The 12,270-nt window shown below is 44.2% G+C and overlaps 1 protein-coding gene across 1 annotated transcript in view; it reads left to right on the forward strand.

Moving 5' to 3' along the window:
- The first annotated feature begins 711 nt into the window (after positions 1 to 711).
- Positions 712 to 12,270, forward strand: part of ALDH9A1 (aldehyde dehydrogenase 9 family member A1) — a 28,709-nt gene continuing 17,150 nt past the window's right edge. Inside the window, exons 1-2 of the mRNA XM_052636682.1 lie at positions 712 to 926; positions 2,846 to 2,991. Coding sequence (XP_052492642.1) covers positions 740 to 926; positions 2,846 to 2,991 — 333 coding nt within the window. The 5' untranslated portion in view covers positions 712 to 739. The remainder of the gene's footprint in view (positions 927 to 2,845; positions 2,992 to 12,270) is intronic.

Genomic DNA, 12,270 nt, shown 5'->3' on the forward strand with positions numbered 1-12,270 from the left:
CCATGGGCTCGCAAAGAGTCGGACACGACTGAGCGACTTCATTTTCACTTTCTGGAAGAAGAAAGAGAAAAACGAGACCGTGAGGGGGAGAAGGCGAGTGCGTGGGCGTGCGTGCGTTTACGTGTGAGACTCTGGTGTGCCACCCAGCCTCTAGGCTAAGCGAGGGGCGGACCTGGACCACTGACTAGCCAACTGACTGCACGGAAAAGTCTTGCAAACTCCGCCCCGGAAGGCCGGCCCTTGTCTCAGTTCAGTTCAGTTCAGTCGCTCAGTCGTATTCGACTCTGCGACCCCATGAATCGCAGCACGCCAGGCCTCCCTGTCCATCACCAACTCCCGGAGTTCACTCAGACTCGCGTCCATCGAGTCCGTGATGCCATCCAGCCATCTCATCCTCGGTCGTCCCCTTCTCCTCCTGCCCCAGGGCCTTCAACTCTAGTCCGGGCGCGCCCCTCCCTCAGCCCGCGTCTTGCCTCGGCCCCGCCCCTCCCCGCGGCCCCGCCCCTCCCCGCGGCCCCGCCCCTCCCCGCGGCCCCGCCCCTCCCGCGGCCCCCGCCCTCCATCGGCCCCTCCCATCTCGGCTACCCCGCCCCTCCCTCGGCCCCGCCCCTCCCCAGCCCGCGTCGTGCCCCGCCCTCCCGCGGCCCCTCCCCTCTCCGCGGCCCCTCCCCTCTCCGCGGGCCCGTCCTCCCGCGGCCCCGCCCCTCCGGCTCGGCCCTCTCCGCCGCTCCTGCCCCCCATGTTTCTCCGAGCTGGCCTGGCTGCACTGTCTACGCTTTCCCGCACCCTCGGGCCTGCTTCTGCTCCGATCGCCGCCATGAGCACTGGCACCTTCGTTGTGTCGCAGCCGCTCAATTACCGTGGCGGGGCCCGCGTGGAGCCAGTGGATGCCTCCGGCACCGAGAAGGCTTTCGAGCCAGCAACCGGTAACGGGGTCGGAGGGAAGCTGCGGGGGCCAGGGTAGGGGCGAGGCTGGGGCGCGGACTGACGCTCCCCCGCCCAGGGGTGAGACCTGTTCTAACTTGCTGAAGCTTCATGTAGTGCACTGAACAGACGTTTATTCAGCACGGGTAAGTGATGGTGTAGAGTATAAAGTTATCTGTGTAGGCAGCTAAGGATGCTGCGCAAACACGAGAGCTTCTAGACCGGGGCAGGAAGGAGTCGTAGCAAAGGGGGGCAGCTCGTGAGTTGCGCGGTGGGGTCAGGATTAATTTCACAACAGCCTGAACAGAGTCCACAGAGCCCTGGTGGGTAAGGTAGTGTCTTTGTGTTAATTATGAATTTTAAAGGTAGGGCCTCAGTAATGTCTTCAGCGGTGCCCTTAGAAGAGTTCTAGGACAGGGTGAAAAGAAATACTTGTGCCAAAATGGAGGAGCATGCACAGATGGTTGTAATGAGCGTGAATGACTACTTTGTTGCCATCCCCTAGTGTTAAAGTATTTCCGGACACGAACCAGAGCTGGGAAAGGGAAATAAAAAATTCTGCTTTTATCTAGTGTTTAATGTGTGCCAAGCACTGTGCCAGACCTTGGGAAGTCCAAAGATCACAAAGCAAATGAGGAGGAGGAAGAGGTTTTTTGTTTTGTTTTTGTTTCGCTGGGTTTAATGTTTGCGAGGAGAGAAATATAAATGTGCAAACCAAATATTATATCCCCAGATGAATAAAACTGAATTTCAAGAGACTGGAGAATTTAGGTGTGATCAATTACACCTTTCTGCTCTGCCACTTGTCCCAGCAGGAAGGGGCCACAGCCACCATCAGGCTCTCCTTTAGGCCTCTTGATTTCCCACTCCCATATTGATACAAAAGAAAGAAAAATTGCTCTTTATTTTAACTGCCTACAGTGTGTGCTGTGTGATTCTTAGCCACTGCCTCTATCAATTGGCTACTCAAATTTATAATACAGGTTTGTGAAATCTCTGGAAAAAGCAGAGTCCCAAATGTTCTTGTGGGAGGGGAGACCCTTAACTGACATCCTAGAGATTTCTTTTTAGTAGTGTCAGTCACAACCCTTAGGATTTGGGTCTAGAAAAACTGATCATTTCATATTTTGCCCAGTGTAGGGAATAGGATTGAAGTAAGAAAATGAAATGGGCTTCCGAGGTGGCCCAGTGGTAAAGAATGCACCTGCCAGTGCAGGAGATGTCAGTTGGATCCCTAGGTCTGGAGGATCCCCTGGAGTTGGAAATGGCACCCCACTCCAGTATTCTTGCCTGGAAAATCCCATGCACAGAGGAGCCTGGCAGGCTACAGTCCATGGGGTCACGAAGAGTCAGACATGACTTAGTAACTAAACAACAAAAACAACAAGAAAATGAGAGAGTGGGATTTTTTCCCTCATATTTGAGGAAAAAATGTTCTTGCTTTTAGGAATATCTTTTCTTGATACTCTATTTATTAACCATGTTCATCAAGTATCAGTAGTATTATATGACTTACAAAGAACACAGACCAGTGATTTAAAATCAGAGTTCATAACCCAGGAGACTGAATACTTTGATTTTGCAAGACCTCTGAGATTCTGAAACACTGTTAAGGAGCATTGTGAAATAATTGATAGGAAGTTAACCTTAGTAAACCCAAGTGTAAGGAGGGCAGGAGTTCTTACCCCAAAGTTCAAGGTGGGCTAGGCAAGAGACACAGTCAGTACATTTTTCTGAAGACAAGTCTTCAACTCTTATTAGATTGTTTAAAAGATAAGCTGTTGGTTTAGGGGTAGTCACTAAATTAGACTATACTTAAAGACAGGAAGAGGATCACGAAAAGGAAAATGGATACACAAAACTTCATTTAAAATATGTGGCAAACATTTGAAGTTAACACTCAGTTTCCCTGTATTTATAGGTAGAGTGATAGCTACTTTCACATGTTCGGGAGAAAAGGAAGTAAATTTGGCTGTTCAGGATGCAAAGGCTGCCTTTAAAATATGGAGTCAAAAATCTGGCATGGAGCGTTGCCGAATCCTTTTGGAGGCTGCCAGGATAATAAGGGTATGTTTTAATTTAATCTCTTCCAGAAAAGTCCTCTTGCATTGCTCTGTGATTTTTTGTGTGATGATTTGCAATTAAGACTGATGGATTAAGTGATACCTTTTTGATGAGATCCAAAAACATTTCCATATGCTCACTTTGATACGTACAACAAGCTTTCCTTCAGTGATTTTCTTTCTGGCTCTTGGCTCCTTGTGACATCTCCCTGGGCAGGCTTTCTTTTCCTTCTTTGTTGTTGTGATAATGTATCCTTTGTCGCTTGTCTCCTTTTCTTTTTAACTATCTGTTCTTGTTCCCTATTAGTCTTTCCTCTGATGACGCTTAAGTTCACTTTTCTTTTTCAGGTTAATTTTCTGCCTTAGTTGCCTAGAAGATTTCATAGATTCATTCCTGTTCCCCTCTTATGAAATAAAGTTTAGCTTTTTACAGTCTTAAAAGGCAAAGGCACTAGATTGTCTTTACAGAAAATTAGAAAATTCAGAGGACATACACCAAAATATAAATCAGGGATATCTCTCAGTGTAGGACTGTGATGACTTTTTTCCTCATCAGTGTGTTATGTCAGAAACTGGGGGGTCTGACAGTTACCCTGTTTACAAGGTTATATGGGTATTCTGACAAGAAACATGAAGTTTTCTGGATTAGAGAGAGAAAGAGAGTTTACTACTCACAGCAAAATACTTTAGCACTAGTTTTCTGAGCTCCAGTCCCCATGGGGTGATGCGGTAAGTGCATACAGTGGGTTGCACTGTAGGAGAGGAACCCCAAAATTAAGAGACTCAACTTATAAGGGGCACATCTGCCCATTCTCTCCTTTGGAGAAAGGTTACTTGTTAAGGTTAATGAGATGTAACTCACTGAGCAGATCTCCAAGGTTAAGGAGAAAGGTATCACTGGATTTATTACCCTGGAATGTAAGCAGATGTCTCCAAGAACTGGAAGTAGAGAGCTTTTTATCTCCACATCTCATCAGAGACCTCCGTCTTTGGGGAGATGCTGTCTCTGCCTTCCAAGGCCTTTGCTTTTCAGTCAGCTTGCCAGTGGCCTTTGCAGAAAGCCTACACCATGCAGTAATATCAAGATATTCCTGGAGAATTTTCTCCCAACAGGATATTTTCTTTTATCAAAATTTATTTTTAATTTGGTAGATTAAACGTTGTAACTCAAAGCTGATAATTTTTTATTCTAATTTGCCTCTCACTTTTGCTTGTGCATAAGCATTTGGTTTGTTTACCTTCTTAAGAACTGGCTCTTTTGTTATTATAAAGTTATTTTTAAAATCCTGAGTAGTACCTATTTTTTTTTTTTGCTCTGAAATCGACTAATGTTAATTTTCTTTTCCTTTAAACTCTTCATTTCGTTTTCTTTAATATTTTATACAATTTTTTACAGTCAAAAATATATTACTGTCTTTCTTGAAAGCTCCTGTCTGATGATCATGGCCCAAATCTGCCTTTGCTGATGTTGTTTTTGTTCAGTTACTAAGTCCTGCCTGGCTTTTTGCAAGCCCATGGACTTTAGCTCTCCAGGCTTCTCTGTCCATGGATTTCCCAGGCAAGAATTCTAGCGTGGGTTGCCATTTCCTTGTCAAGGGAATCTTCCAGGACTGATGATCAAACCTGCATCTCCTGCATTGGCAGGCAGATTCTTTAGCCCTGAGCCACCAGGGAATCCCTGGATCTACCTTTGCCTGAAATTATTCTGTAACTGAATAGACCCCACCCTCTGACCACAACCTACAGTTTAGCCCTTGGTTGTTTTCTTTCAGTGATTTTTCAAGTTAATCATGATCTATAGTTCCTTGCCCTTTGCATTTTTAAACTACGCACAATTATCTTCTATAAGATAAAAATATTTATATTTACTCACATTTTTAACATAACTAGTGTTCTTCATTCCTTTGGGAAGGCCCAGATTTCTATGTTACCATTTTTATTTCTGTTAGAAGAAATCCCTTAGCATGTTTCATAGTGCAGATTTGCTAGAGATGTTCTTTTAGCTTTTGTATGTCTGAAAAGTCTTCATTTCACTTTCAGTATTCCTTTATTTATATTAGTTCTAAACTTTTCCGTATTTTGGTTTTGGCCGTGCTGTCCTTGCTGCTGTGGGCGGGCTTTCTGGAGCTGCTGCAGGCAGAGGCTGCCCTGTAGTTGCAGTGTGCAGGCTCCTCATTGCTGAGGTAGCTTGTGTTGCAAATCACGGGCTCTAGGGCTTGCAGGCTTCAGTGGTTGCTGTTGTTAGGGCTCAGTGCTCAAAGCTTGTGGGCTCTGGAGTGGCGCGTGGCCTTAGCTGCCCCGAGGCATGTGGAATCTTCCTAGACCAGCCATCAAAGCCATATCCCCTGAATTGCAGGCAGATTCTTTACCACTGGACCACCAGGGATGTCCTTGCTTTCATTTTCAAAAAGAGTTCTAGATAAATAATTGTAGATTGACAGATTTTTCTTCCAGTGCTTTTAAGATGTTGCATTGCTGTCTTCTGGCTTGTTTTGTTTCAGAAGAGAAGTCTGCTGTCATTCTTATTTTTGTTCCCTTTTATTGAATATTTTTTACCTCTCTGGCTGCTTTTATTTTATTTATTTATTTATTTATTTAATTTTAAAATCTTTAATTCTTACATGCGTTCCCAAACATGAACCCCCCTCCCACCTCCCTCCCCATAACATCTCTGTGGGTCATCCCCATGCACCAGCCCCAAGCATGCTGTATCCTGCGTCAGACATAGACTGGCATCTGGCTGCTTTTAAGATTTTCTTCTTATCATCAGTTTTAAACAAGTTCATTGTCTTTTGATGCAGCTTTCTTTATATTTCTTTTGTTTGGAGTTTCTTTTGAATTTGTACATATATAGTTAAATTTGGAAGATTATGGCTATTATTATTATTTTTTAAATTTATATATATATTTTAAATATTACTTCTTTAAATATTTCTTCTACCCCCAGTCTTCTATTTCCTCTTCTTCAGAGCCTCCAATTACATATACCTCGGGCTACTTGAAACTGTTCTGCAGCTCACTAATGATCTGTTCATTTCTTCTCATTTTTCCTCTCTGTTTCATTTTGGGTAATTCCATTGTTACGCGTAAAGTTCGCCCACCTTTTCTTCCATCGCGTCTGATCTGCTGTTAATCCCGTCTGGTGTATTTTTCGTCTCTAGAAGAGCAGCCTGAGTCTTTTTTGTTGTTGTTCCATGTTGCTCCTTAACGTGTTCATGTTTTCCTCTACTTTCTTGAACACATGGAATATAGTAATAATAACTTTTAATATCCCCATCTACTAATTGTGACATCTACCAGTTCTGAGTCTGTTTCTATGGATTGACTTTTTCCTCCTGGTTAGGTGTTATGTAACTTTGCTGTTTTGCATGACTGTTTTTTTTTTTCCTCCTGGTTAAATGTTATATAACTTTCCTATCTTTTGCATGTCTAGTAATTTGTTATCACTAGACATTGTGAATTTTATGTGTTGGATGCTGAATATTCTTGTACTTTAAAACATTAATGAGCTTTGTTCTGTGACACAGTGAAGTTACTTGGAATTAGTTTGATCCTTGCAAGACTTGTTTCTGTGCTTTGTTAGGTGTGATCAGAACAGCTAATTTTCCCCCACTATTGAATACCCTTCTGAATACCTAGCTTGATGCTCTGTGTACTACTGAGGTTTTTCTTAACATGGCTGGTGGGAACGTGAACTATTCATGCCCCTGTGTGAGTTCTAGGGATTTTTTTTGTTTTGTTTTCACCTTCTTGGTTAGTTTTTTCCTAGCCTTGGGTAGGGTCCTCACACTGACCAGTTCTCAGATGAAGACTTAAGGGGGATCTCTGGGATATTCTGTGCAGCTCTCTTCTCTCCTATCCCTAGAGTGCATACTGTAGCCATCACATAGTCCTTGAACTCCCAACCTGTTTCCTTAACTCAGAGTATCTCTTGGGCCCCACCTAAGGCCCTCTTACTGGCTCTCTGATACTCTTTCCAGGCAGCAGGCAGGAACACATGTAGGGCTCACCTCATTTGTTTCCTTCTCTCAGTGATCACTGTCCTGAGCTGTCCAATGTCCAGTGTCTGAAAATAGTTGTTTTGTAAAAATTGTTGTTTTGTGTATTTTATCTGGTGTTTTTAGTTGCTGAAGGGTAGAGCCTAATCTGATCCCGGTTACTCTACCTTAGCTGGAAGCCCATTGACTCCTAGTGAAATGAACAGTTTTTGGTATGTGTATTAGTCTTAGGCGTCCCTTTTCACTTTGAATCTTTTGATGCTTTTTATCAAATTATAAAGATCTTAATGGTAGGCGCCAATCATCTCTAAGTTGGAGCCTCCTTAGGAAAGTCGCTGTCATTTGGCTTTAAAAGGAGAGAGAAATGTATTTTAAAACTATAATGTATTTTACCACTATTTACATATAGAAAAGAGTGCGTGTGTAGATTATGCACTTGCCTTCAGCCGTTCTTTTGCTCAGCTCTGCCTCTTGAAGCAAGCCGGGGCTCACGCTTATTAGACTTGAACAGGCATGGCTTTGCTCATGTGGTTCTCTTATAAAAAAGCTAGACACTTACACTTGCTTGGTGGCTTGAAATGAAGGAGGGGGATGGGGCTTTTCTTCTTCCCTTTTACCCATTGGACCCGTGGTCAGGTCACATGAGAAGCGGGGTGGCCGAGAGAGGGATAGGGTAGATGTGAAGCACATGTTTGCCAAGAGGTGCTTCTCGAAGTGCATTGTCAGGGTGGACAGTTTTGTTTTGTGGTGGCTCTTGTAGCTAGTAGGGGCAGGAAGCTTACATTGTTTCCCCTTTCCCTTCCGCCCTCCTTATCCCAGGAGGGTAAAGGAATCCCATTTCCCTGAATGCAGAATTCAGTGTTAGAGATTCACTTGGACTACTTGATAGTCTTCATCAGGGTCTTTTTTTATGATCCTTGTAAGATACGTCAAAAGGCCCCACAGTGGCTTTCTAGAAATAACCTTTTGCATGAGGATAGAGGATGCTGGAATAAGACAAGAAAAATTTCAAAAGACCAGCCAATAGATTGAATTTTCTCTTTGAGTTGAAACCTTGAAACAGTCCTCAAAACTAATTGTCTGTCCATTCTTTACCAAAAAAAAAAAATCTTAGTGAAACTTCCTTTCGTAGTAAATATTCCAAGGCTTTTCAGCAGTAGTCATAGATTAATTCCCGTCTGTTCACTCTTGTATTAATGTGGAAGACAACAGCATTTCACTTTTGTTAGTTTAATATTTCTTCATGTGTTTGAAGTGTAACATGCTGATTTCATCAGTGTGTTTATGCTGATTAGTGAACTGAAATAAAAAGATGCTTACTCCTTGGAAGAAAAATTATGACCATCCTAGATAGCTTATTGAAAAGCAGAGACATTACTTTGCCGACTAAGGTCTGTCTAGTCAAGGCTATGGTTTTTCCAGTGGTCATGTATGGATGTGAGAGTTGGACTGTGAAGAAAGCTGAGTGCTGAAGAATTAATGCATTTGAACTGTGGTGTTGGAGAAGACTCTTGAGAGTCCCTTGGACTGCAAGGAGATCCAACCAGTCCATTCTGAAGGAGATCAACCCTGGGATTTCTTTGGAGGGAATGATGCTGAAGCTGAAACTCCAGTACTTTGGCCACCTCATGTGAAGAGTTGACTCATTGGAAAAGACTCTGATGCTGGGAGGGATTGGGGGCAGGAGGAGAAGGGGACGACAGAGGATGAGATGGCTGGATGGCATCACCGACTCGATGGACATGAGTCTGAGTGAACTCCGGGAGTTGGTGATGGACAGGGAGGCCTGGCGTGCTGCGATTCATGGGGTTGCAAAGAGTCAGACACAACTGAGCGACTGAACTGAAGTGAACTGACCTACTTCCTCTTCAGGGACTAGTTCCCCTCTTGCATTCTAGAAATGAAGTTTAAGTCACATGGTTGATCATGCCTTTTGAAAATGTGTTTTACATTGATCATACTCAACACATCCAAGAAGTGGGATGATTCACACCTGGTTAAAGAACTGCTACATCAGAACTGATGGCTTGTTGTTTTCCTAGGTACCCTCTTTCCCGTATCAGTAACGGGGAAACAAATTCATTGTTAAAAAGTTGTTTTGGTGAGTAGAGAATCAGGAAAGAGAAGGTAAATTGTTGGTTTGAAAGGCAATTTAATTTAGATTGTGTTTGGATGTAAACAAATCATCCTTTCTGAAGAAACATGTCTATTCAATAATTGCAGAATTTGTTTAGAACTTACTAACTTCCTTTTTAGGAAGTGAGCTCCTTGAAGGAAGAGACTGGATCTGTCCTTTTTCTTAGTAAAAAGTGTGAAATGATTTTCTAGCTCCACTTCACTTGGTTGTTGTTCTGGGGTTTTCTCCTGTTACTTCATCTGGAACGTGTTTCTCTGCTGTCTCCTCTGTCTAACTCTTTTTGCGGTCTCCATCCTGCAGGCCGCAGGGGAGTTGTGCCTCTTGTTCCTGGTATCTGCCGCCTCATGGATGAGGCTGGTGTAGAGGCTTGTGCAGGCTTCCTGGAGGGAGGGGCTGGTTCCTGGTGGGTGGGTCTGGGTCTTAGCCCTCTGGTGGGCAGGGGCGTGTCAAGCGATATGTCTATAGAGGTGGCTTTAGGCTCAGGAAGACTTTAGGCAGCCTGTCTGCTGGTGGATGGGGCTGTGTTTCTGCCCTGTTGGTTGTTTGGCCTGAGGCATCCCAGCACTGGGGCCTGTAGGCTGTTGGGGGAGCCAGCTCTTGGTGCCAAAATATCAGACTTCAGGAGAGCTCATGCCAATGAGTATTCTGTGGTTCCTCTGCCACTGATGTCCTTGTCCCCACTGTAAACCGAAGCCAGCCGCCCTCCACCTTCTCAGAAGACACTCAAAGACCAGCAGGTAGGTCTGACCCAGGCCCCTATGGAGTCACTCGCTGCTTTTTCCTTGGCTTCTGGTGTGCATGAGATCTTCTGTGCATCCTCCAAGAGTGAAGTTTTTAATCTCTTCCATTACTGTGGAGTCTCTATAATTAAGACCCACTGGTCTTCAAAGCCAAATGCTCTGGGGCTCCTCCTCCTGATGCCAGTCTTCCAGGCTGGGGTGCTTGATGTGGGGCTCAGAACTCTCACTCCTGTGGGAGAACCTCTGCAATATAATTATTTTCCAATTTGTGTGTCACCTACCTGGTGAGTCGGAGAAGGCAATGGCAACCCACTCCAGTACTCTTGCCTGGAGAATCTCAGGGACGGGGGAGCCTGGTGGGCTGCCGTCTATGGGGTCGCACAGAGTCGGACACGACTGAAGCGACTTAGCAGCAGTAGCAGCAGTACCTGGTGAGTATGGGATTTGACTAGATTAGCAGTGTGCCGCCCCCCACCATCTTGTTCTGACTTCTTCTTTGTCTTTGGATGCAGAATAGCTTTTCTGGTAGGCTCTGGTCTTTCTTGTTGATGGCTGTTGAGCAGTTAGTTGTGATTTTTCATGTGTGTTTTCATGAACGGAGCTGAGCTCAAGTCCTACTTCATCAACTTTTCTGGAATCCAACAAATATGGAATGAATGGATCGAAGCACTTCATACCTCTGGTCTTTGTAGAAATAGACCATGTCCAATTATCATTATCAAAGTGCTGTTTCCTGTATTTCATCCTTCCATGCTTTCTCAGATCTGTACTTGGTAGCTCTTGTGTTAGACGCTTGTGTTCATTTCTGTTGCCATTTCATGTTGCTTCTGGTCAGCCATACTGATGGTCCATTTTAGTAACAGATGCATCTTTCTTGTCAATTGTTCAATTCATGTTTTATGTGCAGATTTTGACCACATTGGTTTTTTTTTTTTAATTAAAATCAGATCTGTAATAGCAAATACCTGTTTCTTACATACTCAGATCTAAATAATTTTATCTGTTTCTGGCTGTGCTCCGTCTTTGTTGCCATGCGGACTTTTCTCTAGTTGCGGTGAGCAGGGGCTGCTCTTCGTTGCAGCGTGCAGTCTTCTCATGTCAGTAGCTTCTCTTGTTGCAGAGCGGGGGCTCGAGAGCGCTGGGGCTTCAGCAGCTGTGGCACGTGGACGCGGTATTTCCAGCTCCCCAGCTCTAGACCCTAGGTCGACAGTTGTGACACGTAGGCTTAGTTGCTTCACGGCATCTTCCCAGATCAGGGACTGAACCTGTGTCGAGACAGAGGTTGGTGCCAAAGTGATTGCAGTTTTGCATTGGTGAACTTTGCCATTTGATCCTGGATTACATTCTTAAATGTGGTTATGTTATACATCATTTTAATGCGCATTTCTCTCTGTGTGTGTGTGTTTTTTTTTTTACTAATGACTTATTGCTTGCTGTTTATTTTATATTTATTTTAGACTATAGAAATGATGTTAGACAAAAAGCAAATTCGAGTGACTTTTTTATTAGCATTCAAAATGGGTCATAAAGGAGTGGAGACAACTTGCAACAACGTGCTTGGCCCAGGAACTGCCAATGAATATACAGTGCAGCGGTGGCTCAAGAGGTTTTGCAAAGCAGATGAGAGTCTTGAGGATGAGGAGCATAGTGGCTGGCCCTCTGAATAAGAGCCATTATCGAAGCCGATCCTCTTACAACCACTCGAGAAATTGCACTAGAACTCAAAGTTGATCGTTCTATGATCATTTGGCGTTTGAAGCAAATTGGAAAGGTGAAAACAGTTGATGAATGGGTGCCTCATGAGCTGACCAAAAATTTTAAAAATCGTCGTTTTGAAGTGTTGTCCTCCCATATTCTGTGCAACAGCAAACCATTTCTTGATCAGGATGTGATGTGCAATGAAAAGTGGATTTTATATGACAACCAGCAACAACCAGCGCAGTGATGAGACCAAGAAGAAGCTCCAGAGCACTGCCCAAAGCCAGATTTGCACCACAAAAGGTCATGGTCATTGTTAGGTGGTCTGCTGCTGGCCTCATCCACTGTAGCTTTCTAAATCCCGGCAAAACCATTAGATCTGAGAAATAAGCCCAGCAAGCTGATGAGATCCACTGGAAACTGCAATGCCTGCAGCGGTGTTGGTCAACAGAAAGGGCCCAGCTCTCCATGACAGTGCCCGACGGCAGTGTACAACCAAAAGCTGTACAAGCTGCAAAAGTTGAGAGAACTGGGCTACAAAGTTTTGCTTCATCTGCCAAATTCCATCTGACCCCTTGCCAACTGACGACCACTTCTTCAAGCATCTTGACAACTTTTTGCAGGGAAAATGCTTTTGCAACCGGCAGGAAGCAGAAAATGCTTTCCAGGAGGTTGCTGAATCCTGAAGCATGGATTTTTATGCTCCAAGA

This window comes from Budorcas taxicolor, chromosome 3, assembly GCF_023091745.1.
Source record: "Budorcas taxicolor isolate Tak-1 chromosome 3, Takin1.1, whole genome shotgun sequence".
NCBI classification, from domain to species: Eukaryota; Metazoa; Chordata; class Mammalia; order Artiodactyla; family Bovidae; genus Budorcas; species Budorcas taxicolor.